Here is a 27,091-nt window from a genome sequence, read left to right on the forward strand (position 1 = left end):
TCGCCGATGTTGTTGGGGGACGATCCACTAGGTCCCCAAGTCCACGCCGGGGAACTAGAATCAGCGGCCTCCGGGGGTGAGACCGCTCTTAAGCTATTGTCAAAACAGCCTCCTCCGACCCTTCCACCGACCTTCGACGATTCCTTTCAGCCGACACCTCACATCGCTGACGAACCCGTTTCTGCTGACATTGCCGTTCGTGTCGACAACCATCCAGTGACTGCTCTGGTCGACACCGGCGCCGACTACTCAGTTATCAGCGCTGAAATTGTGGCTGAACTCAGGAAAGTCACGACTCCTTGGGGGCATGGACTAAACCTTCGGACAGCTGGTGGTCATCTCTTGACACCAATCGGGAGATGCACCGCAAGGCTGCAAATCTGTGAGTCGACGTTCGTTGCTTCTTTCCTTGTGCTTGCCGAATGCTCCCGGAAAGTTATCCTTGGCATGGATTTCCTTCGTGAACATGGCGCTGTTATAAATCTTCGAGACTGCCTCGTAACGTTTGCTGACGACTATGGCCCGAAGCCTAGAGATACCAATCCGCAGAAGACTGCGCTTCGCATTGTCGACGACACCGTCACACTTCCGCCACGCACCAGTATGCTCGTTACAGAACAGGGCGACATAGACCATGACAATAGTGGCATCGCTGAAGCCAACCTTTCGGTGCTCTTGTCTCAGCAAATCTGTGTTGCCCGCGGCATAATTCAATTTAAACGTGGCATGACTGAGTTGTTGGTCACCAATTTTAGTGGATCATACCAACATTTGGCCAAGCGAACAACGATCGCTCATTTCGAATCCATTGACGATGAAGCGTGTACGACGATAGCCCCAATTTCTGCAGCCGTTGAAAGTGACACCGTGGTAGCCGATGCAGTCGATGTCAATCCGAAGCTGTCATGTGCACAGAAAGAGCAAATCCGCTGTATCCTCCACATGTTTAGTGACTGTTTCGCGTCTGCATCCAAGATAGAACAAACGCCAACCGTAAAGCACCGCATTGTCACTGATCATGCTGAACGGCCCATACGTCAACACGCCTACCGAGTATCCCAAAAGGAACAAGAGGCTATACGTTCTCAAGTGAAGCAGATGCTCGAAGATGGCGTAATCCAACACTCGAACAGTCCATGGTCGTCCCCCGTCGTACTGGTAAAAAAGAAGGACGGCACTCTCCGATTTTGCGTCGATTACCGCAAACTCAACAAAGTCACAAAGAAAGACGTTTATCCGCTTCCGCGCATCGACGACTCACTAGACCGCCTCCGACGCGTCCAATACTTCTCCTCTATGGATTTACGCAGTGGCTACTGGCAGATCGAAGTTGATGAACGCGACCGAGAGAAAACAGCATTCATAACGCCTGATGGTCTGTACGAATTCAAGGTGCTGCCCTTCGGTCGGTGTTCTGCCCCTGCGACATTCCAGAGGATGATGAATACAGTGCTCTCCGGTCTCAAGTGGGAAGCATGCCTTGTTTACTTAGACGACGTCGTTGTCTTCTCCCAAACGTTTGAGCAACATTTGCAGCGACTTAGATCTGTGCTTGCTGCAATTCGCACGGCAGGCCTATCACTGAAACCAGAAAAATGTCATTTTGGTTACAACGAATTAAAGTTCCTCGGCCACCTTGTTAGCCCTGATGGTATTCGGTCGGACCCAGACAAAACATTGGCTGTCGCAGATTTTCCACCACCTACCAACAAACGTGATGTGCGTCAATTTTTAGGCCTCTGCGCATACTACAGACGCTTTGTGCAAAATTTCGCAAACATTGCCGAACCCCTCACTCGTCTGACAAAAGACGACGTTCCCTTCGTGTGGGGCCTTGAGCAAACACGCGCTTTCTCCGAGCTCCAGCAGCGTCCCCAATCTGAGCCCTTACTCGGACACTACGACGAATATGCCGACACTGAACTACACACAGACGCCAGTAACATCGGCCTTGGTGCAGTCCTCGTCCAGTGGCAAGGCGGCGTCAAACGCCCTATTGCTTATGTGAGTCGCATTTTATCATCTGCGGAGGCGAATTACACAACAACTGAAAAGGAGTGCCTAGCTGTTGTCTGGGCAATAGCTAAATTCAGACCGTACCTGTATGGTCGCCCGTTCAGAGTTGTTACCGATCATCATGCGCTCTGCTGGTTGGCGAACCTTAAAGACCCTTCCGGACGTCTGGCCAGGTGGAGCTTACGCCTTACGGAGTTCGATTTGACAGTCGTGTACAAGTCTGGCCGTAAGCATACTGACGCGGACTGCCTTTCCCGAGCTCCTCTTAAGACAGTGTCAGGTGATCACGATCTCGACGGCCGTTTTCTCTGCGCCGTTAGTGTATCCGACTTGGCCGAACAGCAAAAGAACGACTCCGAGCTTCGACAATTCATCGAATATCTCGAAGGCCGTACGCCGAATCCACCACCAGCATTCGCCCGCTCGTCATCATCGTTCTGCGTCCACAGAAATATCCTCTATAAAAGAAACTTCGACCTTTACGCGACTGAGTACCTGCTCGTTGTCCCGCCAGCGTTACGAGCCGATGTCTTGTCCGCCTGTCATGATGAGCCTTCCTCAGGCCACTTGGGATACACACGTACCTTGACCCGGATTCGCCAACACTACTACTGGCCTAAGCTCAGTCGAGACGTGAAGCATTACGTGAAGACGTGTCACGAGTGCCAGCGCCGTAAAGCACCACATCAGCGCCCAGCCGGCTTTTTGAAGCCCATCGCTCCTCCGACACAACCGTTCCAACAAATAGGCATGGATCTACTCGGACCTTTTCCCAAGTCTCGTGACGGCAACCGCTGAATTGTAGTCGCTACTGATTACGTGACGCGCTACTGCGAAACGAAGGCATTACAACGTGGCACCGCCATTGAGACTGCCCACTTTTTCATGAAAAACATCGTCCTCCGACATGGAGCACCAGCAGTTGTCATAACTGATCGTGGCACAGCTTTTACCGCCCGGATGATACAAGACTTCATGCAGCTTAGCGGCACAGTACATTGAAAAACTACTGCATACCACCCACAAAGCAACGGCCTTACAGAGCGACTAAACAAGACGATCGCCGACATGCTATCCATGTACGTTGACCAAGACCACAAAAACTGGGATGACATCCTCCCTTACGTCACGTTCGCTTACAACACCGCTGTGCAAGAAACAACTGGATTCACACCATTCTGGTTGCTTCATGGCAGGGAGGTCACTACAATGCTGGATGCCATGCTTGTACCAGACAGACACCAGATTAGTGTCAAGACGAACGAATTTATCAGACTGGCAGACGCGGCTCGTAAGCTTGCAGTCGAACGAATCCATAAGCAACAATGCATCGACTCGCTGCGGTACAACGCTCGTCGTCGCGATGTCTCTTACCAACCCGGAGAACGAGTATGGTTGTGGATGCCCATTCGACAACGGGGCCGGTCGGAAAAGTTGTTACGCCGCTATTTTGGTCCCTATAGAGTCCTCCGTCGTCTCAGCGAAGTGAACTACGAGGTTCTTGACGAGGACATGGCTCGTCAATCCCGCCGTTCACAACAGCCGCACGTCGTCCATGTTTCGAGGATGAAACCATTTTACCAACGCTGACTATTCGTCACACTCCCTTGAGTAGACTTACAGTGATTGTGAACACCCCCTTGTGTACTGCTTATCGTGCGTGTTTTCATCTGGCAATAATGTTATGACATCGGGACGATGTCCTTTGGGAAGGGGGGTAATGCCACTTAGTACAAGTTCTGAAACTATTATTTCCACAGATGCTGGCATGCTTGTATGTGCCGCTCTTCAGAAGAGGACAAAGATGCACGTGCAGAGAAAAACAATAGTCGTACGGCCGTTGTTCGAATCTGTTTGACGTCCTTGTGTGCCATTATCAGCAGGTTACAGTTACGTTGTAACGTGACAATATATAATTTACACCATTTATATCAGCTGTGCCAGTGTGACGCTTGCAAGCTCACTGATATAAAGCACAGGAGGATTGCGACGCTAATTCACCCAAGACTGCCCATGTGGACTGTCTATTTTTCCTTAGCTGTTAAAAAACCAAGCACAGAAGTTTCTAAATATATTCTTACACGCATTTTATACGATGTGTAATTACAAGAGGCTCGTTTGCTTAGAATCGTCCACAAGCTGAAGGTGCTGATGAACACCTTTTATTGCAGAAGCGACAGAATTGTGTTTCGGGGGGGGGGCACCATCTTGATCTGAAGAGGGTGCCAGACAGATAAGTGTGGTCGAGTGTCACTTTTTGCTCTGTAAACAATAGCGAAAAGATTTTTTTTTCAGAGGGAGGGGGGAGAACGGTACTGGCCTGGTGTGCCATCCACTCGCCACACCACTGAGTTATTGTAGGCAAAGAAATAATCATACCTTTCTTAAATACAGGCGCGGCCCTTATTTATCTCTTAGTGGTATTTATTCAGCTCTCATCAAGGTGCTTTGACTGCAATCCGCGTATTTGGAAACAAATTTCCCGCTGTTTCGCATGCAGAGGTAGCAGACGACGCTGCTTCGCCAACACCAAAGCGACAGCAGCGCCGACGCTGTGCGGGATGCGGGATTGGCCGCTCTTCACCGCTGTAACCACGCGCACTTACCCAACTGACACTATCTGAAGACGTTGGTCTCTTGAGCTGGTCTGTGGGGACTAACTGTTAGACCCGGTGCCGTTAGTCCCTAAAAGAATTAATCGTTGTGGCAGCCCCATTAGTCCCTAAAAGGACGAACCACACACCCAGTTAGCACCCTTTTGCCTTAGAGTGTACCCCAACAATCTGGTTCTTGTTTACACTACAGTGATGCTGGGCCCTGCCACCAAGTGAGGTTGGGAGAGTAAGCAGGAACACCCGCATGATCACGGCGTTGAGATAACGAGTCTGGTGAGTTAAGCAGCCTGAACGCGTGTCCACGAATGCTTCCATCACCATTTGACCTCGTAGTAGGATAGCCCCAGGCCATATGTGTTGCATTAAAGTCCCCCGCCACTAATATTGGGCGACCATTGTACGTCCGCCGCTGATGTCGCAACCACTAGATTATAATGTGCGAGTTCTCTCCACTGTATAGACGCATATAACAAGACACCAGAATCACTCCAGTGCGATGAAGTCGAACGAACGCGGCAACCACTTCCTGCCACCGATTGTACCAATGCATCAGGTGGATAGGTGACTGGTGGAATTTGTTCGTCACATACACATTCACTGATGTAAGGTATTTCTTAACGCTAGCGCGTTAAGGTTGATCATGTGTTTTCGTTCCTGGGTAGATACTGAGTGTCAATCACCAGTGGCACATACCCGTCCTTGGGTATGTGCCACTGCGTGACGGGAAGTGTTTGACGACGTACGCGACGGTAGTGTGACATTATTCATGTATTGACTAGCCCGTCATATTCGTCTAACCAGTTTGTCCTCCCATGCTAGTTTGGCTCACGCCAAGTCAAGGGGGTGACCACCAGAGCAGCCAAACGTAAGCGGATAGATAGATAGATAGATAGATAGATAGATAGATAGATAGATAGATAGATAGATAGATAGATAGATAGATAGATAGATAGATAGATAGATAGATAGATAGATAGATAGATAGATAGATAGATAGATAGATAGATAGATAGATAGATAGATAGCTACGCTCAGAGTAGCCGAAGTTCGCTAAGAAATGCTTCGCATTTAAAAGGTTTCTGACTACCAAACGCACACGTGCAGGTGGCCAGACCCGATCGTGGTTTTCGTTTGGGCAGTCAGCTGTTTTTGTAGCTCTCGGTGTCACGGCAGTTTGTTGACATGGGGAGAAAAAAAAGGCGCCACATTTTGAGTACCACTAGCATGACGGCAACCTTTACGACGTTAAAGAGCGCACACGATTGTGCTACAGTTGAAGCACCACGCTTAGCCTTGCGCGTCTAGTTGACATCAGTGCGCGGTAACAAGAGTGTCGTTATGGTTGTGGCGTTTCTTAATAAGGAATCGCAATTGGAGTACTCTTTTTGCAAAGGTGAGTGAAGCTGTAAGTCGGCCTTGTATATGCTCGCTAGTCCACAAACATTGCATCTCGAATCGCATGCATTGTAGATTTTCACGTACAAGAGGAAAATCTAGCATACGATGTATGCATACTACAAGCGTGCGCATTTTCTATTTAATTCTGAGTAATGATACGTGCGTGAACTTCCTGTATAAAACTCTGTTTTTCGGGCTTAAGTTAAAATGTACTTGATAAAGATTTGTGGCTTTAGTGGTGTTGTGATTATATTTTCACAAATACATAATTGTAACACTTTATGAAGTTGCTCATAATTTTTCTATGGTCTGCGAAATGAAAAAGCTGTGAATATTTGTTGGCCATTTATTCCTGTGCTCTCCCAAATTATTATACACCTGTGCGAAGCCTGTTATAACGTCAATCAGCTTTTGCTTGTTTTTATTCATAATTAGCTGGAGGAAGTTGAAAACGTTCGTCTTTTGTGCGTTACCTACGCATGCATACAATTATGTTCTGCAATGTTGTTGTACGGTTGAGGGTGTTCCCTGAATCAAGACCTTTCTACTTTGCAAGAGCTTTTATTTAGGTAGTGTTAGCTGGCCACACTAACAAATTCAACACATGCACGTTAGAAACGCAGGCCTTATACCGCGTTCACGCACAGCATAGGAAAAGAACCGTAACTTTCAAATAAAATTGAACATTCGACGTAACAAAAGTCATGACTGCCGAGGGCAGCAGTGTCAGCTGTGAACATATCAAAGCATAATATAAACTGAACTTTAAAAAAGCGTGGCTGATTCCCCCATTAGTATTGGGCATAGCACGAAAGTGAAACGCACGTGTCCATGCGGGTGCAGTTGAGCGTTTATAATACATTGTCTCTGCAACAGCAGGTAGTGCAAAGCCACGCTAAGAACGTCTAGCAGCAAGAAACTTGCAGCGCGCACCTCAAGCAGAAAGCACGCACGTAAATATCATATGCAGAACGAGTGCGGGCTAACAACCGTCACAGCTCGACACTTGAAGCACGTTGTTGAAACAGAAATAAAGACGCATGAAACGAGCGCACAAGATACGCCTACGTCCTCTTCCGATTTGGATGTCTGACAGGCATGTGCGCAGGAGAGACCACGCTCAATGGAGCTGGCGCTTCATGTAAGCGGCGACCTTTAAAGCGCGCTCAACGCTACAGAGTGCCATGGAGTGGAGGTGAAACAGCGCATCGAGGCACTCTACCCAACGCTAGGGAGTTTTTACGTGCGCACGTCTTCGTTCTTTAGGGTGGTGTCAGCCTTAGACCCACCACTTGTCACTGCCTGCTAAAACACACTGTTGCCTGTCCACCTTTTCATGGCGACAAGAGCCGTGTTGGTTCACTTAGTCAAGTGTTCATGCTTCGCCGCACTGCACCAGCTGTATGTTGGCGCAGGTGTGCCAGCTGCGGTATGAGCTGTGTTTGACTACACCGTGAACCTAGCTTCCACTACAACATCATGCTCGCACTAAGCGCACCTAGAACTTTGGAGTGTAAATACCAGGGTGCTGCATGCAGTAGAGCCAAAACATCTGGAGACTATTTCACTTCCCAACTTGCTCTAGCCGACAGAAACACTGTCCGGACGAACAGACAGCCAGACGGACGGACGGATGGACTGCCTGACTGACTGGTGGACAGACGCACTGATTGTCAGAAGCAAGAACGAATGAACGGACGGACAGACGCTTCGCCCCACTAATCACTCACTCCGTGGATATGCTGTGATTTTTTCCTCTTCTACAAGGTGGCGGCTAACTTCAGAAAACAGCCCCTCAGCTTTTGAGAACTTGCTATGTAAAAAAAACGCCCCCTTCTTGTTGAAGCCGACGCTATCATCAATGCAAACGAGCGACCACTGTGAACCAACGTGGTGACCCGTGAATTATGGCGGCTCTTTTAGCCAGTTGTAAGCAACCATGGCCGAACTTGTCACCACTCTAAAACAAGCAGACGCGCGCACACGAAGACTCTCTACCCAACGCGAGGCCGTCGCGCCATCTCACCGCTGGTAACGAAAATGCGCTAAATATTCAAAGCTGCAATGCAAATGGTGCGGGGCTGTGGCAACATATCACATACTCTCGGAATGTAGCGTGGTGCCGCCGCCGGCGGATATTATGCGTGATCCCTCACTGGGATGCTGTGTTGACCAGCTCAGACACAGTCGTCCTGACAAGGGTCGTGGAGTAGGCCACACAGGTCGCCGTCAACCTTGGGCTGATGCCCATCTAACACGGTGTAGTACGCAGTTGCTTTCTGAAGAAATAAACTTTTGCCCTCCATCAATACAAATGGCTTTCCGCTAGAATTTCGGACAATGTACGCTCCGTGGCGTGGGGCGTAGTGGATAGCACGGCACGCTGAGAATAAAAGAGCTGCTGCTGCGATTCCACGTGTTTTCTTTATCTTTTCAATCTCTTAGTACATATTTCTCAGGTTTCTTTCATGACACAAATATGTAAGAGGAGCAGTGGGGCACTCCCGCATAACACTTTCGAGGTGAAAAAAGGCAGATCCCACGTACAATGGTCATGATGATATGCGAAGCACAAATCAGGAAGGCTGAAATGTCACTTTAAAATTATCACAACGTTAGGAGGCGGACATAAATTATGCCGTACATGACTTCAATGTAATGATTATTATGATTGGACCAGTCATTTACCTTGGTCGTCCATTCACACCACGTGATACCAAATTTGGCATATGTGGAGCTGGCGAAATGGCCGCGAACGCGCTATAAGCGTAATACGTGTACGTGTTTTACATTACACTCATTCTATGATTTGCACGTTTGCACATGCCATTTACCTTCGTCGTGCATTCATTTCACGTAATACGAAATTTCGTATGTGTGAAGCTAGCGAAACAGCCGCCAGCGCATCATGAGCGTGGTACGTTGTAATGCTCTCACATGCCATGCATGTCATGATTCTTATGTTTACACCAGCCATATACTTTCGTAATTCATTACCGTGACGTGACACCAAAATTGGTATATGTGAAGCTGGCGAAACAATCGCGACCGCACTATGAGCGTAGCATGTAGTCATGTTTTGACACGTACGTTATGATTATTATGTTTGGACGTGTCAGTCACCTTTGTCGTCCATTCGCGTCATGTAATACCAAATTCAGAATGTGTGAAGCTCTTGAAACGGCCGCGAGCGCACATCATGAGCGTGGCATGTAGTCATGTTGTTATATGACACGCATATTATCATTATCATGTTTGGACGTGTCATTTGCCTTCATCGAACATTCGCGTTACGTAATACCAAAATTGATATATGTGAAGCTAGTGAAACGGCCGCGAGCGCATCATGAGCGTGGCATGTAGTCCTGTTGTTACATGAGACACATGTCATGATTTCCACGTTAGGGTGTGGCACTTGTGCGCGTCATGCAGTCATGTCATACCATACCATTTTCGCAACATGTGATGAGAACGAAACCACCACATCAAAAGCAAGACAATGAAATATAAATCAGGACATTCGTGGCATATCTTTCATTACTTTTAAGTTATATTGTAGTCACTTAAGCTCGTGCTACATTGATATTATGTCATAGCAATTTTGGTATGGATACCATTATCGAAACGGCCTGGAAAGCAAAATGTCGTAGGCGGCTATACAGACAGACAGACAGACAGACAGACAGACAGACAGACAGCCAGACAGACAGACAGACAGACAGACATACAGACAGACAGACAGACAGACAGACAGACAGACAGACAAACAAACAGATAGATAGATAGATAGATAGATAGATAGATAGATAGATAGATAGATAGATAGATAGATAGATAGATAGATAGATAGATAGACATATAGATAGATAGATAGATAGATAGATAGATAGATAGATAGATAGATAGATAGATAGATAGATAGATAGATAGATAGATAGATAGATAGATTGAGAGTCACCTAATCTCATTGGGAAATGCTTCGCATTAAAGAAAAAACGATCAGTAGTGGGCGCACTGCGCGAGGTTGCTCTAAGCAACGCGTGTCGGCTTTTCGCTAACGTTCGCCGTTGGTGGCGCCACAGGTATCGCTTAAAACAGCGGCACGCGAGGCAGATTGAGCGCAGCTCATGTGTAAAGATGAATGCCCTGCAGGAGTGTTTGGCATGACGCCTGTGTCAGGGCGTTTAACTCGATGTGTGAATGCACTGACGCAGAACTGGGAGAAGGTCAACTCGGCTACCTCCACGTTCAACCCAGAGATCACGCCGCTCATCCTGGCCGCCCACCGCAACAACTACGAGATTCTGAAGTTGCTGCTGGACCGCGGCGCGACGATCCCCATGCCGCACGACGTGCGCTGCGGCTGCGACGAGTGTGCCGAGGCGGTGCGCCGCGACTGCCTGCGCCACTCGCGCTCACGCATCAACGCCTTCCGCGCGCTCTCATCGCCCTCGCTCATCTGCCTGTCGAGCGTGGACCCCATCCTGACAGCGTTCGAGCTCAGTCTCGAGCTCAAGCGGCTCAGTTACGTCGAGAACGAGTTCAAGGTCGACTACAAGGTACACTCTCCCTCCCCTCCATTCTTGCGTCAGCACACGGTGCGATTCGCGCCAATCGCACCTTTAGTCTCCTCGTGCTATCATTCACGCGGGGGAAAATGTCGCAGCTTTGCCGCAAAGGCGAAGCAATGAACGCGATAGAAACGAATTGGAAGGTCACGCACAGCATGGCAAGCAGATCGAAACGTGCTCGCGTTTCTCACGCGCAAATGACGCACAAAACTTACTAACGGGTAAAGATGCATGCGAATAAGTGCGTCAGAAACGACGGAAGCGACACAGTTCCCTCCAAACGCCCCTTTTGTCTCTTCGTGTTATCGTTCGCTCGGGGTAAAAGAGCAGTACAAGCGCAAATCGAGCAAAAACGACCATGAGGCAGTGCGCGACAGCCGTATGCTTCTCACTGCTTTCATCTCTGTAATAGACATCAATCTCACTTCTACAATAAACATTTTCAGAGTGAGTGCGTGGATCGCCACGCTTCTGAGCGCTGCGCTGATGGATGGTGTTAAAGGACACACTCTGTAACACATTTTCGTCGTGCGTTTTAACATATTTCACGTGCATCCTATTTTTAATATTGCCATTTTTTAAGGCGTGTCGATAAGCGTATTTTGGAAACGTATCCAGCACTCGCAAACATGGACGCTAAAGAGTCGTCTCGTGGTGTCACTAGTTTTCAGTAGTATTTTTTAGTTCAGCAAGGTCAAGACAGAATGGTCTGAATATCAGAACATGGTGCTCGTGCAACTGAACAGTTTAAGTATAATGCTGCACGCGCTTCTCCGAGATTCTTAAGATTTAACAGCACAAAAAATACAAGACGAAGGGGAAAAGGACGGGACAAGCGCTGACTTCCAACTAAAATTTTATTGACAAGGAGGCTACTATTATTATCCCCCAGTGAACAAAAAAATCAGTGAAAGTCTCCGAGATTCATTCATTTCACTGTCATCGGCGAATGAAACACCCGCACCACTACAACATTCGCATTAGTTAATCTCCTTATGGTCGGTGACATAATTCTCATTTGTTTCAAGAGTAAAGCTCGTGAACGGTGCTCACATTGTATACTTGTACAACTGGCTTGACGAAAGCACCGTTTATAACATACACCCCTGAAAGCACCCGTTCAGGTGTTCAATATACTATATGCTCTCTTGTACAGATGCTCTGCTTTCTCTGTATATTTCTCTAGCCCAAAGCAAGAATAGCATCCTTGCCAAAAAGTAAATGTAATGCCTTACTTACGCTGCTTAATGCGCAGAAGCTCCAGCACCAGTGCCAGGATTTCGCCACGTCCCTACTGGACCACATCCGCACGTCAGCAGAACTTGCATGTATCATGAACCATCAAGTGAGGGCTGCGAGTGATAATCAAGAGGACGACAGCATGTCTCTCGCCAGGCTAGAGCTTGCTATAGCACACCAACAAAAAAAGGTACGCTAATCTGGTGTAATAAATGCCCGCACACTCCTGCTTTGCATTGCTTACTCGTACGAATCAGTTTTATGGTGCCCGTAAAGTGTCTCCTATGTTTACTATAGTGTTCCGCTCGTCTTCAGTTTTCTGCTATTTATTTTATGAGAAATTGACACTTTATACTAAAGTTGTTGACTAAAAATGAGCGTATATCTTGCTTAAACCCAATATATGTGTATACAAATGTTTGGATGAAATTATTTACGGCATTGAAATGTTTCATCAACAGCGAATGGGATGATCATAATGCTAATAGCAGACATATCCACACTTAGTGCTAGAAAATGGCAATGGACAAGTAATATAAACAAGTAGCACGTATTTCTTAGCTTTCATTCAGAACTTCTTTAAGTAAAAAACCGTGACAAGTGGAGGAACCTACGCAATAGAGGGAAAATGTTGTATCAGATACTATCCCTTATTTTCAACACATAAACATACAGGCTGGTATCTGAGTAACATTTTCCGTTTATATGTTGCGTTCCAAGCATGGAGAAACGCTACGTCCAAACTGAGAAAAACATTTACCAGTCCTAAGACACACATATAAAAACGCGGTCCATGAGGCCGCTGCACTTGCCGTCCGCAGATGATCCTTCGTCGTCCAACGCAAGTTCGCACTACTCAGCCCACCAAGCACTCCTGAGGCACTGTGCTGGCTGGCGCTTTTGTAATGGATCTGTGGGACACGCGCACGCAAACTCTGCAGCACCTGCAGCTGTCAGGTGGACATTTTCACAACTTTTCGCTTGAAGTTTATTGATGTGTACAGCGTTTCTCTCTTGCCTTGTCCCATTACTCGTCATTTTTGCGAAGAAATGTGGTACACTACACACACGTAAAGCAATATGTGCACCTTGTTGATCCTGTAGCGCCATGATAGATTTCGCCAGCTGGCCGCGCCGGAAAAGAAGCGAGCCGAGTGGCACGGGATGCGCGAGGCAGGAGGAAGGTAGAACAGCCTAGCCTGTCGTTAGTGTGTTTCTGGCTGGCTGGACGCTACGGCCGCCGCTCTACTTTGGCAGCTCGCTTCCTCGCGGGGTCTTCCTTGCATTAAACCAGCGACGACTGCACGTCTACGTCGGCCGCTGTCACATCGCTACAAATTGGTGACCAAGGACACACGGATGAGCGACCGACGCTGCACAACTGCCACCGAGCTCCGTACGTACGTTCCAGCCAGCGCAAGCCTGGCCGCCCCAATTCAACCGGCAACTGCCACCATTTCAGACTTATGACATCGAAGAAGAATGGCAATTTGGGCTAGTTGGTTTGAATTCATGGTAATAAAGGCTGCAGCGTGAGCACGAATGTGCTAGAAGAAACAGACGGAAGTCGAGGCACGGAAAGCAAAAAGGACAACACAGCGCTCGCGTTGTCCTCTTTGCTTTCCGTGCCTCGACTTTCGTCTGTTTCTTCTAGCACAATCGTGCTCGCACTGCAGCCCTTATTACCATGAATTCTGACATCGAGTCATGGTTCTAAGAGTTTGAGGCTGCCTTAGAGCTCAATAGCTTCTGGCTCCAAGAATTCATGTTTGAGGTCCTGGAGCATGTTCTTCCACCTGACCTCAACCGACGCCTCGCGTCTTTTTCTTGGAGCTCCCACCCATATGCTGAACTACAGTACGCCGTCCTACGGTTTTACGGCGCTTAACACCACCTCCGACCAGGAAACGACTACATGGAATGCGCTTCTTCATCTATGCTGATCAAGCCTTCCTCGCAGTTCCTTTTGACCACATCTTGCCCAGCGCTATGCCAAATCAATGAGGTAGGTTACCGTCCTTCGACAAACGACTCCCTTGTCACAGCATAAGCCATCTGAAGATCGGCTTACGGTTAACGGTTGACACTTGTGGACACATTGCTGAGCCCAACGCCTTCAGCACCTACTGACTCTGTGTGCCACACCCAAAATGGTGCCACCTGTCACTTGTTTGCTTACACTATGGGCGGCACCATAAGCAAGTCAGCTGCCCCCTTCCACGTCAGCAGAAAGCTACCGCCAGCATGATACTGACTGCGGACGACGCCTTAGTTATGCTGCTGGTGGAGCAACTCGATTATGATTCACCGGCTCTACAAGCATGTGGCCAGCATACCGTCCCCATTCCAAGATCTCGTGAGGTGGCTGCCATAGGTGGTGACATAGCCACATATGTGGCGTGCCATGGTCTGGGGCAGCCTAAGTCTCCTGCGGAACCCCTTTGCTGATAACCTTCTCTGGGGGCAGCGCTGAAAAGATTGAAACCAATTAGTACTCTCCGCGCGAAATTCGGCATCACAGTGGTTCTGATCAGTGCTGCTCCATTCCGGGCTCTTTTCCTTCAGCACGCGACAAACATGTGCCAGCGTCACTGCTACCTACGTACACCTTGCGCTTGTGCCACCAGCCCATCGCTGTTCAACACACCGGCCTGCTGCCACGTCTATAGCCCTTCATAAATCATAGTGTGCGTTGCGAAGCAGGGCGTTTTGGTGACTATTGGCCTGCGTGCTCATGCCTGCACCACGCACAGGAAGCGTCGAGCTCTCACCAAAACTAAAGGCTACGCTGATCACTCGCCTCTTTCGACGCCTGCCCACAGGAATCATCCCTGAACTCCACACCATTCGCACTTAGCCGTTTTCTGCGTGGCCACCACTGGTGTCGCCGATGCCAGTGACCACAAGGTCCTTCGCGGGCTGCGTCACTGTTGCCTACAACATTTTTTCGGCACGCACCTCGCCCACTCCACGGCTCCCAGCGTCGTCCGCCGGAACTTTCGGAAGCCCAGCGTTTTTCCACGATGACTACTCGGACTTCGCCACGGACAATCCACGGACTGTCGCTCATGTACATGGTGTCCGTCTCTTTTGATTTTTATTTTGTGCATATGCTTAAAATCGCGCAAAGTGCTAGGGCGGGGGGAGCCTTTGTAGCGCCATGCTATATTTAGCCAGGTGGCCGCGCTGAGAAAGAAGTGAGCCGCGTAACACCTGATGCGCGAGCCACGAGGAAGACCGAACGTCCCAGTTTCTGAACCTGGCTGAACGCTGTAGGCGATACCGCTTCGCTATCGCCTCGCCCAAATAAAAACTGCGACCACGGCACGGTCTCATCGCCGCCGTCTTGTCCCTTTTTTCTACAATGCTATGGCTGATGACGATGGAAAATTATGCCTCAGCCTTTTGTATACGTGGGAAGCATTCAACCACTCCCACGTTGCACAATCCACATTGTGTACCGCGGGGCTATTTTTCTCTTCAGCCACGTTACATTGTATACCTTAACGTGGTTTCCAACCAATGATGCAGCCTGTCTATGGCAGAGGTCTCCAAACTCACCTCGGCCTGCATTTACGAAATTTAGCCCCACAGTGGCCGGGACAGTGTAATGTTGAAAGTGGGGGGACGAGATAATTGGACCACAATGCCAAGTAACGTTACTCTTTGAAAGAGTGTTTTTTTTTTCAGATCCCAATGGGATCGTTCTTGAGCAGGAAACTCGACGTGAAGTTTTAAAAAATATATCAATACTTATTTCATGAGGAGTGAGATCTGGACACCAATCCTGAAACGAGCTTTCGTTGCACGATGATGTTTCAACTCACAGAGACCGCATGTGGTACCTGACAAAAAAAAATTCTTCAGACCAGCCCCATCTTTGTAGTGTAGTACTAGTGTTGGCGGTAACTCGTTAGAAGTGACGCTGTTAACGGTAACGTGTTACATTAAGCTGTAACTGAGTAACGTACTCGCTACAATCTCAAAACTGTAACGGATAACGTACTTACGCTACTATTCAACGGTAACGTGTGGGGTCACGTTAATTCTTTTTCGTCTTCCCGGTGCAAGTTTTCCAGATCTCGCCCCGACGAATTCTTTTGATACAGAGGCACACAGCTGCCTGCCAGGCACGGACAAAGTATGCACGGGCGTAACTAGTTTTGCTTATGAGTATCACCCAATTCGAAATTTCGTAAGACACGCAGACTCCCTGTGGGGAAGGTTGGGCTATCTCCACCCAAATTTTAAAGAAAGGAGTAACTTTCTGTGGTCAAGGCTGGGCCATCTCCACACAAAGCTTGAAGAAAGCAGCGACTCCCTGTGGGAAAGGTTGGGCCGTCTCCACATAGAGCTTGAAGAAAACCGTGGAATGAAAAAGCCGCCATGAGAAACTGTACAAATATGCGTATCGTGGAAGTAGGTCGCAGTTGGGGGATTGCTGGATTTTCCGTGCCCAGGCTGGGTAAGAACATGCGCCACTCAAGTATTCATTGTGCGCTTCGGGAAGAATAGAACTTTCCTGTAAGAACGATGTGTGAAAAAGGAGTACAATCGTTGAGTACATCTTGGTGAATGACCAACGCATCGAATTTTCGCGTCTACAACTTAGAGGGCAGTTACTACAGGCGGCTTTCTGTAAAATTCTGATCCATCTAGGAGACAGTAACTACAACAGGTCTGCAAGCGTGCTGCCAATTGAGAGTGTGCCTTAAAGGTATTTGGCGCATCAAAGAGAATAGGGTAACCCCATGGCAGATGATCCTATTTTACTTTACAAAAGAATGCCATTGGGACACGGAATGCTGAATTTTTCATGCACCGGAATAAAAAAAATTTACTCCCGACCTTGATAGGCGTTCCTATACTAAAGCCCATTACTACCGCCGTCACACAAACACTTTGACTAGCCAAGGTTACAGGTAGCCTCGCAGCAGACATGACTGCAGTTAGTCTCCTAACCATGGCGATCGCAAACGGGTGATTCCATGAGATGTCGACAAGAATGCGAAAATACATAATCTAGTTTTATTGAGAATTTTACATAGTATGCACATACTACTCAGTATCGCAAAAAGGAACCTGTTTTTTTTTTTTCGTGCTCAATTTGGGAAGCGAAGATATTTAATACATTAAACTCAGAGATAGTGATTTCATTGCCATCGTCCTAGAAAGTTCTGAACCATGTAAGACAAATATTATCATTACAAAGCATATATTTTGTGCATTAAACGTATGCGCTATACAAAAAGTTGATTAACATTTAAAGTTGTAGAGGGAAGAAAAGTAGTTTTGAAAAATGTATAAATATTATGAGATGACTCCCGGTACGCAGTAAACAGGTTGTATTTTCCATCCAGACGCATGAGCCAAAAGCTGGGGCCCGCGTGACAGACGATGATGGTCACTACAATGGTTTTGTCATATATGTGAAGATGAAGTATATAGTCAGTGCTCACACACTATTTTCCCCCCTTCGCGAAAGAGGGCAGCAAGTTAGAAAGGGTTGGGACACAGATTATATGGCTTCAGTCGAGACACGTGGGCGATCTTGGTGTTGCGATGACGACAATCAGGAGCTGCGTTGACAGCGGTGACACGATATTTGACGTCAGATGTTCGTTCCAAGACAGTGTATAGACCGAGATATCGGTGAAGGAATTTTTCGCAGAGCCCGGGTGCACGCACAGTTGTGCGCAAAAGGACTTCGTTGCCTGGGCGGAACAGAACAACGCGACGCTTCGCATTAATGTCGATTCATCTCTTGTCCTGAATGGTAGCAGTGTTGGCACGAGAAATTTCACGGAATCGGGCGGCGCGAGCGGCGAATGCTTCCGGGAAAGATGAAGATGGAACAAAAGATGTGGACAAAAAGGTGATCTCGAGAACAAAAGTCGGTGAGCGGACATGTACGAGAAAAAAACGGTCTGTAATTCGTCGCACGCTGTATGGCGGTATTATAGGCGAACCTGACAAAAAGAAGTATAGTGTTCCAGTTTTCGTGACCCGGTTGAACGTATGGAGATCATATCAGACAAATTTATGTGAAAACGCTTGGTCAGACCGTTAGCTTTTGAATGATACCCTGACGTGGTTTTGTGGATGGAGTTAGAGGCCTGGAGGACTTCATCAAGGACTTGCGAAAGAAATTTCTTACCACGGTCACTAAGAAGGACACCTGGGGTGCCCTGTCGTAAAATAACGGCACGAAGGACCAAATCGACGACATAAGACGTAGCACCAGACAGAAGAGCTGCCGTCTCCGCGTAACGAGTAAGGTGGTCCACGGCAGTAACAATCCAATGGTGGCTGGCGGACGTAAGCGGAAGAGGTCCGTATAAATCTATGCCCACGAATTCAAAGAAACTGGACGGGCACGGCAGTGGTTGTAGTGGTTCCGCGGGAACAGACATGGTACCTTTTTGGTGCTAGCTTGCGGCGCAGGAAGCGACGTACATGGCGACAGAAGTGAAGAGGCCAGGCCAAAAGCAGCGAGTCTTGAGACGGTCGTAAGTCTGGTGGAACCCTAAGTGGCCAGCTCTCGTGTTGTCTTGGAATGCTTGTAAAACTTCCAGACGAAGTGAGGGAGGAATGACGGGAACCCATTGGTTACCGAGAGAATGGTAAATTTGCCGACATATTGTTCCACCTTGAAGCTTGAAACGGGCAAGTTGTCGTCTTAGGCGGCTGTTTGGAGCACGCGATAAGCCCGTAAGCCGATTGATGATTGTGAGGCAGTAGGTACTGGCATATTAATTACAGCGAGACGAGATCTATGGACGAAAGAAGGTCCGACAAGGCGAAGAACTTTTTTGAACCAGCAGCCGTCTGCTTGGTCATTTAGGTGGTCCATGACGAACAGATTGAACATGACACTTGGGGGTTAGGTGAAAGCGGGCAACGCGACAAAGCGTCGGCATCTTGGTGCTGCCCACACGACCTATATATGACCGTGTAGTCATGCTCTTGCAATCGTAGAACCCAATGGCCAAGGCGCCGCGACACATTTTTGACAGACAATAACCAACACAGACCATGAGCGTGATGATCAGTCACGATTGGGAAATGCCGGCCGTATAAATACGGGGGAAACTTTTGTACGGACCACACGATGACGAGACATTCTTGTTCGGTGATGCTGTAATTTAATTCAGCAGGTGAAAGAGTACGGCTCGCGTATGCCACGGCTTGTTCTTCGAAAGCGTGGTGCCGCTGAATACGGACAGCACTGATGCCAAGTCCACTTGCCGCCGTGTGCAGCACCGTAGTGCTGCAGGGTCGAAATCGTGAAGCACTGGCCGTGACGTGAGGCATCGCTTGAGACTGAAAAGCGGCTTCGCAGTCATCCGACCAGACAAAATGCGCACTCTTTGTCAGAAGTTTGTGCAGACCAGCCGTAATAGTATCGAAATCACGTACAAAGCGGCGGAAGTACTACGCAAAACCAAAGAAGGTGTGGAGGTCTTCGGGTAAAGTTGGTGTAGGGAAGTGCAGTACCGCGGCAACAATCTCGGGATCGAGCTAAACGCCATTTTCACTAACGACGTGACCTAATACCTTGATGCTGTGACTAGCAAACCAACACTTCTTAGTGACGAGCTTGAGACTGGCCTTAGCTAAACATGTGAGGGCTTCGTCTAGCCGTTCTAGGTGCTGTGAAAAACTGGACGAAAAGATTACGATGTCGTCCAGGTAGCAAAGGCTAGTCTTCCATTTTAATCCACGCTGCACCATGTCTACCAGTCGTTCGAATGAGGTTGGGGCGTTTCATAGGCCAAAAGGCACGACATTGAATTCACAGAGCCCATCTGGCGTAGCAAACACCGTCTTCTCTACCGGACTCGAACATCAGAATCAGCCAATATTGAGAGCGCAAGTCGAGCCTTGAAAAGTACTTGGCACCTTGTAAAGTATCAAGAACGTCGTCAATGCGAGGCATTGGGTAGACGCCCTAACGAGTAATTTTGTTGAGTGCTCTGTAATCAATGCAAAAGCATACCGAGCCATCCTCATTTTTTTTACTAGCACGACAGGAGAGGACCATGCGCTTGTCGAAGGACTGATGAGGTTGCGCGCGAGCATGTCGTTGACTTGTTTTTCTATGAGCTTGCGTTCAGAAGCTGACGGGCGGTAAGGGCGGTAGCGAATGACACCAGATACGTCGGTGTCGATACGACGAATGAACGGCCATTGTTGTTTAACCCAGACCTTCAGAAAAAACGTGAAAGCAAGTTTTGTGTTTTATTATTAACGCAAGCAAGGCATCAGTTTGTGTTGGGTTGAGATGTTTACACAAAGTGGCCTTGCGAGCAGAAGATGAACCTTCCGCTGGCATACATTTTGAAAACGACGAGGCAGATGAACCAGTGACGACACAAACCGGTGCTTCTTCGGTAATGCTGGCAACAGTGATCCCCTCTGGCAGCAGTTGTGGTTCTGGCGCAGCGTTACAGGCGGTGACACTTGTATAATCACGTGATAACCGCAATAAACAAGATGCGATGGCAATACCTCGCAAAATGCAGCGCTGGCAAGAAACAACCATTGCGTCACCATCTAGAACGTCTCGTGACTTGATCATAAAAACACGCTCTTGTCGGGGGGGGGGATCAGGAGAAAATCCACAGCTGTGACAATGTTGGGTGACGAAATGACAGTAGCAGAAGAAAGCTCAGTGTCTGTAATACGAACGAGGGACTGACCACATGCAATTACAGCAGACGCAGCTGACAAGAAGTTGTAGCCTAAGATTATCTGATGAGCGCACAAAGGCAGCACAGCCAACTGTATGTGATGACGGATTCCGCCGATGAGAACGCGAGCCGTACTGACCGGTCGGGCATTTCGGCCTATCGTTAGCGCCGCAAAACATGGAAACGACATAACGAGTATGCACTTTACGCAAGTGAAAACACAATACACGGTCGATTACAATAATGGCGGCTTCAGTGTTTATAAGGGAGTCAGCGAAAACACCTTCTACACAAACAGGCAGTAAAGTAGCTAGACGATTGATTGATTGATATGTGGGGTTTAACGTCCCAAAACCACCATATGATTATGAGAGACGCCGTGGTAGAGGGCTCCGGAAATTTCGACCGCCGGGGGTTCTTTAACGTGCACCCAAATCTGAGCACACGGGCCTACAACATTTCCGCCTCCATCATAAATGCAGCCGCCGCAGCCGCGATTCACTCCCGCGACCTGCGCGTGAGCAGCCGAGTACCTTAGCCACTAGATCACCGTGGCGGGGAACTACTACGTCTCCAACAATATCGAATAACAGTAGCAGCATAAACACATATTCCTGGGCAATGGCACAACGACGATGCGCTCGCGAATATGTATTGGTGTTCCAACCTTTTCGCCACGCTGCGTATGGTAGTTTATGCCCAGTCTCTCAAGGATATTTTGACCAGCTCTGGTTCTCGCCGAACGTTCGTGCCGGGCGATGTTGTGCGCTTCGATTAGTTCATCTAGGGTATTGTGTAACCCCAGCTCGAGAAATTTTTCATACTAGTATTTATTGCTAAGCCTATTGCGCGTTTTTACGCTTTACGGATGAAATGGTCTAGCTTGGTTCGTTCATTGGCCTACCACGTAAGGTAGGAGGTGACGTACGTTATGTGGCTCATTACGAAAGCATGTATCAGATGTATGGTATTGCTTTCTTGCATTCCGGTATGGCGATTTGTTATTCGTTGCAGTAACCGGAGCGTTCCATTGACAGCACCGTCTACTCTGCGTATGGTTTTACCGTTATGGCCGTTGGCCGACAGGTGCAAGCCCAGTACTAGAATGTTGTTAACTTGTGAGTAACGGCACCGTCCGATGTTACTACTTTAATATCTCCGGCTGTACGCTCGCTGGAAGAATCGGTGTTCTTAGGTTTACGACCCCTGCATGTGGGTCTGCAGAAAAGGAGCTCCGATTCAGCTTCGGAACATTCGAGGCCCATGTCGCGAAGCCAGTCCTGTACCACATCGAGCGCCTCCTGCAACATTTGCTCGATATGCCCATCATTCCCCTCGGCAACCCAGAGGGTGATATCATCGGCGCATAAGCTGTGGTGGAGGCCTTCTATCTCAGTCAATTTTTGTGGTCCGACAAGGGCGAGGTGAAAAAGCATGGGCGAAATTACGGAGCCCTTAGTCGTGCCCGTGCAACCCATGTCTATATCTTGCCATTCTAGTCCGCAGATTGCTAACCGGCCCCGGCGACCTGTAAGGAAATCCCGCGCGTAGTGGTACCTTCTTTGTCCCAGTCCCAACGCTCGTATGCTTTCAAATATTGCGGCGTGTTTAACGTTGTCGAACGCTTTCTTGTGGTCGAGCCCGAGTATCGCTTTTGTAGATCGCGTGGTATTGTCTACGATATCATCTTTGAGTTGAACCATAGCGTCCTGCGCGGGGAGGTTATGACAAAACCCCAGCATCGTGTACGGGAGCATGTCTCAGTCCTCGAGGTAGTTCGTAAGACGACCGAGAACCAAATTATTTTACCAACGCACTAAGTCAGAGATATCGGTTCAAGATTGTCAATCTCTACCCGTTTGCTTGGTTTGGGGATCATACTTATCCACGCAGTTTTCCACAAGCTTGGTATATCGCCCACTCTCCAGCACTCAGTCATGTAAGCTGTCAATTTATCTATCGAGTCATCGTCCAAGTTACGCAGTGTTTTGTTTGTTGTCCCGTCCGGGCCTGGTGCCGATTTCGTGTTGAGCTTGTATAGTACTGCCTTCACCTCTGCCTCACTGAAGTCCTCGTCCACCTCCGCGTTACTCTCACTATCCTGTCCGTGTGCCGGGTGTGCGATGGGGCTTGAGGACGTGAAGTAACGACTACGCAAGTCATCCAAAAACCCCGCGGACGTGAATTCGTACTCGTGCAGTAACTTGTTCAGCTTATGTGCGTGTGCTGTTTTGGTATCCTCCGGATCCAATAGATGCCGGAGAGGACGCCAAGTCATGGCCAAGCCCAGCTGGGTCTTCATCCCGTTACACGTCTCCTCCTATGGCACTCTGCATACTTCTAAAGCATGCGCCTCTATATCCCTGCTTAAGCGTGCAATGCATCTGCATAGCGTTCTATTGTGGCGTTGACGCTTCAACCTGTCTTGCAGGCTGCGTTTGGCTTCCCACATATGTAGGAGTTCGCTGTGTATTACTTTTACCTCTGCTTCCAGCGAAATTTCCCGCGTTGCCGTTTTTACATCGCTCCTGAGCGTCGCGGTCCAGCTCTCGATATCCTCGATAGCCGCGCTGCTACGTTTTTGCTCTTTTCGGGCTTTGCGAAATGCGTCCCAATCCACTAGCGGGTGATACTTGCTCTCGGCGGCGTACCAATGAAGGTGGTGTTGATCCTGGTTAAACGTCGATCTGAATCTCGATCAATGAGTGATCACTACCCAGGCTTTCCTGGGTGCTAGCCATTGCACGGTAGCGACGTTCCTAATAAACGAGAGGCCAGGTGAAATATCCGCACATAGGCCGTTGCCCCTGCGCGTAGGCGCACAAGGGTCAGTTAAACTTCGAGCCCCTCATTCTGCATATCGCCCCAAAGGCGCTTACCCTTTGGCGTTTCTTATCCTTGTAGCGGAAGCTGCTCAGCAGCACCGCATTCTTTTGGTGCTGCAGACGGTGGGCTGCAGCACCACCGTCTGCAGCCGGCCGTCGACAGCGCGCCCACTCGCGGCGCCAGCGCCTCCTCCCCCGGTTCGGGGAACAACGTGTTGTCGGGGCAGGCTCCGGGGATTAGCACCGGCGGCATGCTACGTCTGCTCGCTCGGGGGCCCCCTTTTCCTCTTTCTTGTAGAAGAACGCGGGGGTGCCTCCTTCTCTCCCTCGTCGAGGGGAGCTCTCGTCACTCGCACGGAGTGGAAATAAACAGTCTTGCCCTGCAACTTCAAACCAGCTTCACGTCTCCTTTCTCGCTGCCTCCGGCAGCCGGCATTCCCGGCCGCTACAAAATTGGTGACGCGAACGCTTCAACGAACACGCCGCGATGAGCTCCGACGACAACGCTGCTGCCTCCACACCTGCGGTCATCGCCACAGAACTGAAGCTACCAAATTTTTTGCCGAAAAATCGAAGAGTTTGGTTCAGCCAAGTGGAGGCCCGTTTTGAGCTCCGGCACATCACCTCGCAGTCGACAAAATACCTTCACGTCGTCGCAGCCCTGCCCCCCGAAATCGCCGACGCTATCGACGACATTTTGGTTTCACCCCCCGCGCAAGAAAAATATGACACCCTCAAAAAGACGGTGCTGGACCGCCTCGAGGCGCCTGAAGAAAGCAGACTGCAGCAGCTCTTGTGTCGCGAAGAGCTGGGCGACCAACGACCTTCCCAACTGCTGCACCGTATGCGGCAACTACTCGGTGTGCACGCGCGTCAGCACGGCCACCTCCCACTTCTTCGTGAACTTTTTCTGCAACGGCTCCCCCAGTCGGTGCGCGTGGTTCTCGCGGGTTCAAATGAGACGTCCCTTCATCAACTAGCACAACTTGTCGATCGCATCACGGAATACTCAACTCCAACCTTTGCGCCCATAGCTGCTGCAAGAACACATGAGCAACCAGATCGACTGTCGCGCCTTGAGGAGAAACTGCAACACCTTACCGAGACCATGCAGAAACTTGTGCTATCTGGCGCTCCCCAACAGGACGAGCAACGACGCAACCAATCCCCTTCAAGACACCCAAGCTCTTCCCAGAGAAGCCATGCATGAGATACACAGGACGGAGTTTGCTGGTACCACCGTCGTTTCGGCACGGGTGCTAGCCGCTGCACTCAACCTTGCTCGTTTCTGGGAAACGCTCCGGCCAGTCGTTAACGGCGGCTTACGACATTGGCCCTCCACCCAGCCGCCTGTTTTTCGTAGTCGACCGCGTAAGCAACTCGCGCCTGCTAGTCGACACGGGAGCCGAAATCTCTATTGTCCCGGCAACCCCCGAGGATCGCCGACGTAGCAAAAACACATCGTCTCTGCCAGGCAGTGAACACCACTGCCATCGCTACGTACGGCTTCCGCTCGCTGACAATAGACGTCGGACTCAGGCGCCTGTTTCGCTGGGTCTTCGTGGTGGCGGATGTTAATTTCGCCATACTCGGAGCAGATTTTCTCAGCCACTTCAACCTGGATGTGAGCTTACGTGACCGTTGCCTCAAGGATAACAACACATCCCTCAAAGTACGTGGTTTGGAGTCAAACATCTGCTCATCTGGTATCTGCGCCTTCCATCCAGTATCAGCCTACCACCACGTCCTGGCCGAATTCCCCTCGCTCACCAAGCCCCGCAACACGGAACAGCAGGTGAAACATAACGTGACTCACCACATCGTCACCACCGGGCCGCCAGTCACCTCCCGGCCACGACGGCTGTCCAGCAAAAGGCTTCAAGCTGCACGCAGGGAGTTCGAGCATATGCTGCAGCTGGGAATTGTTCGCCCTTCGTCTAGCAACCATTCATCGCCGCTACACATGGTGTCTAAGGACGACGATTGGCGCCCGTGTGGTGATTACAGAGCCTTGAACGCATCGACAACGCCGGACCAGTATCCTCTGCCACACATTCACAATTTCAGCGCGCGGCTAGCAGGTACGAAAATATACAGCAAGATCGACCTTGTAGCGGCATACCACCAAATCCCCGTCGAAACGCAGGACATACCAAAAACAGCCATAACAACTCCATTCGGCCTGTTTGAGTTTGTCCGCATGCCCTACGGCTTGAAAAATGCCGCACAGACCTTTCAAAGGTTCATGGATGAGGTCACCCGGGGTCTTCCGTTCATCTTTGTCTACCTGGATGACATTTTGGTGGCCAGCAGAACGCCTGCGGAGCACGAAGAGCGCCTCCGCCAGCTCTTTCAGCGTCTGGATGAGCACGGTCTGGTGTTGAAACCTCAAAAGTGCGTGTTTGGAGTAGAGGCGCTCAACTTCCTCGGCCACCACATCACTGCTGAAGGCATAATGCCATTGGAATCGAGGGTGAAATCCATGAAGAAGTTTCCAGCTCCAACATCTTTTCGCAAGCTGAGGGAGTTCCTCGGGCTCTTAAACTTCCACCGGCGCTTCATTCCGTCTTGTGCTCGAGTGCTCCAGCCATTGACCGACCTGCTGCGCCGAGACGACCAAAAGGCACCAGAATTTTGTTGGTCTGACGAACACCAGAACGCTTTCCAGAAAGCTAAGGACGAGCTAGCCGCGGCTACCCTCCTCATTCATCTACGGCCTGAAGCTCCTACACGCCTCATGGTAGACGCTTCCTCCACATCGGTCGGAGCAGTGCTGCAGCAACAGGAGGGCGCCCAGTGGAAGCCACTGGGCTTCTTTTCGAAACGTCTGAAGCCTTCAGAAGCACGGTACATCACTTTTGGAAGGGAGATGCTCGCAATCTATTGTTCCATTAAGCATTTCCGCTACTTCCTCGAAGGCCGTGAGTTCTACATCTTGACAGACCACAAGCCCCTCACCTACGTATTCAAAAACAACAGTTCCTCCTACTCAGAACGAGAGATCCGTCAGCTCTCATTCATCTCCGAGTTTTCTACAGACATCCGCCACGTTCCCGGGGTCGAAAACGAAGCAGCTGACGCCTTGTCTCGCGTCGACGCTTCCGGCACAGAAGTCCTGGACTTCGAAGCTATGGCCGCAGCTCAGCGGGACGACCCCGAGTTGACAAGACTGAAGGGAGGGGGATCTTCACTCGTGCTCTCGGAGGTTGCACTTCCCTACGTCCAGAGCACGATAACCTGCGATACCTCCCAGGCAGCACCACGACCTTTCGTCCCACTGAACTTCCGCCGAGTGGTATTCAACACTTTCCACTCCATCAGCCACCCAGGTGTCCGCGCCACCCAGCGGCTGATAACGCAATGCTTCGTTTGGCCCGGAGTCAACGCGGACGTGCGACGATGGGCTCGGACATGTGAAACGTGTCAGCAAGTGAAAGTGACTCGCCACAATCGGGCTGCACTACAGGAATTTCGGACTCCTGAGTCGCGGTTTGACCACGTTCACGTCGACCTCGTGGGACCACTACCGCCCTGCCAAGGATTTAGGTACCTGCTCACATGCATCGACAGGTACAGCCGGTGGCCCGAAGCTATACCAATTGCGGACATATCAGCTGAGACCGTCGCGCAGGCCTTCATTCAAACATGGGTGTCCCGCTTTGGCTGCCCCGCCCGCATAACAACTGACCGGGGACGGCAATTCCAGAGCAACCTCTTTTCCGCACTTTCAACGC

At 49.6% G+C, this 27,091-nt stretch overlaps 1 protein-coding gene across 1 annotated transcript in view; it reads left to right on the forward strand.

Moving 5' to 3' along the window:
- The window catches only part of LOC119162698 (transient-receptor-potential-like protein), a 505,165-nt gene that overhangs the window by 72,189 nt on the left and 405,885 nt on the right, over positions 1–27,091 (forward strand). The window contains exons 4-5 of the mRNA XM_075882308.1: positions 10,244–10,588; positions 11,856–12,029. Of these exons, the coding sequence (XP_075738423.1) occupies positions 10,244–10,588; positions 11,856–12,029 (519 nt within the window). The remainder of the gene's footprint in view (positions 1–10,243; positions 10,589–11,855; positions 12,030–27,091) is intronic.

Source organism: Rhipicephalus microplus, chromosome 2 (assembly GCF_043290135.1).
Source record: "Rhipicephalus microplus isolate Deutch F79 chromosome 2, USDA_Rmic, whole genome shotgun sequence".
NCBI classification, from domain to species: Eukaryota; Metazoa; Arthropoda; class Arachnida; order Ixodida; family Ixodidae; genus Rhipicephalus; species Rhipicephalus microplus.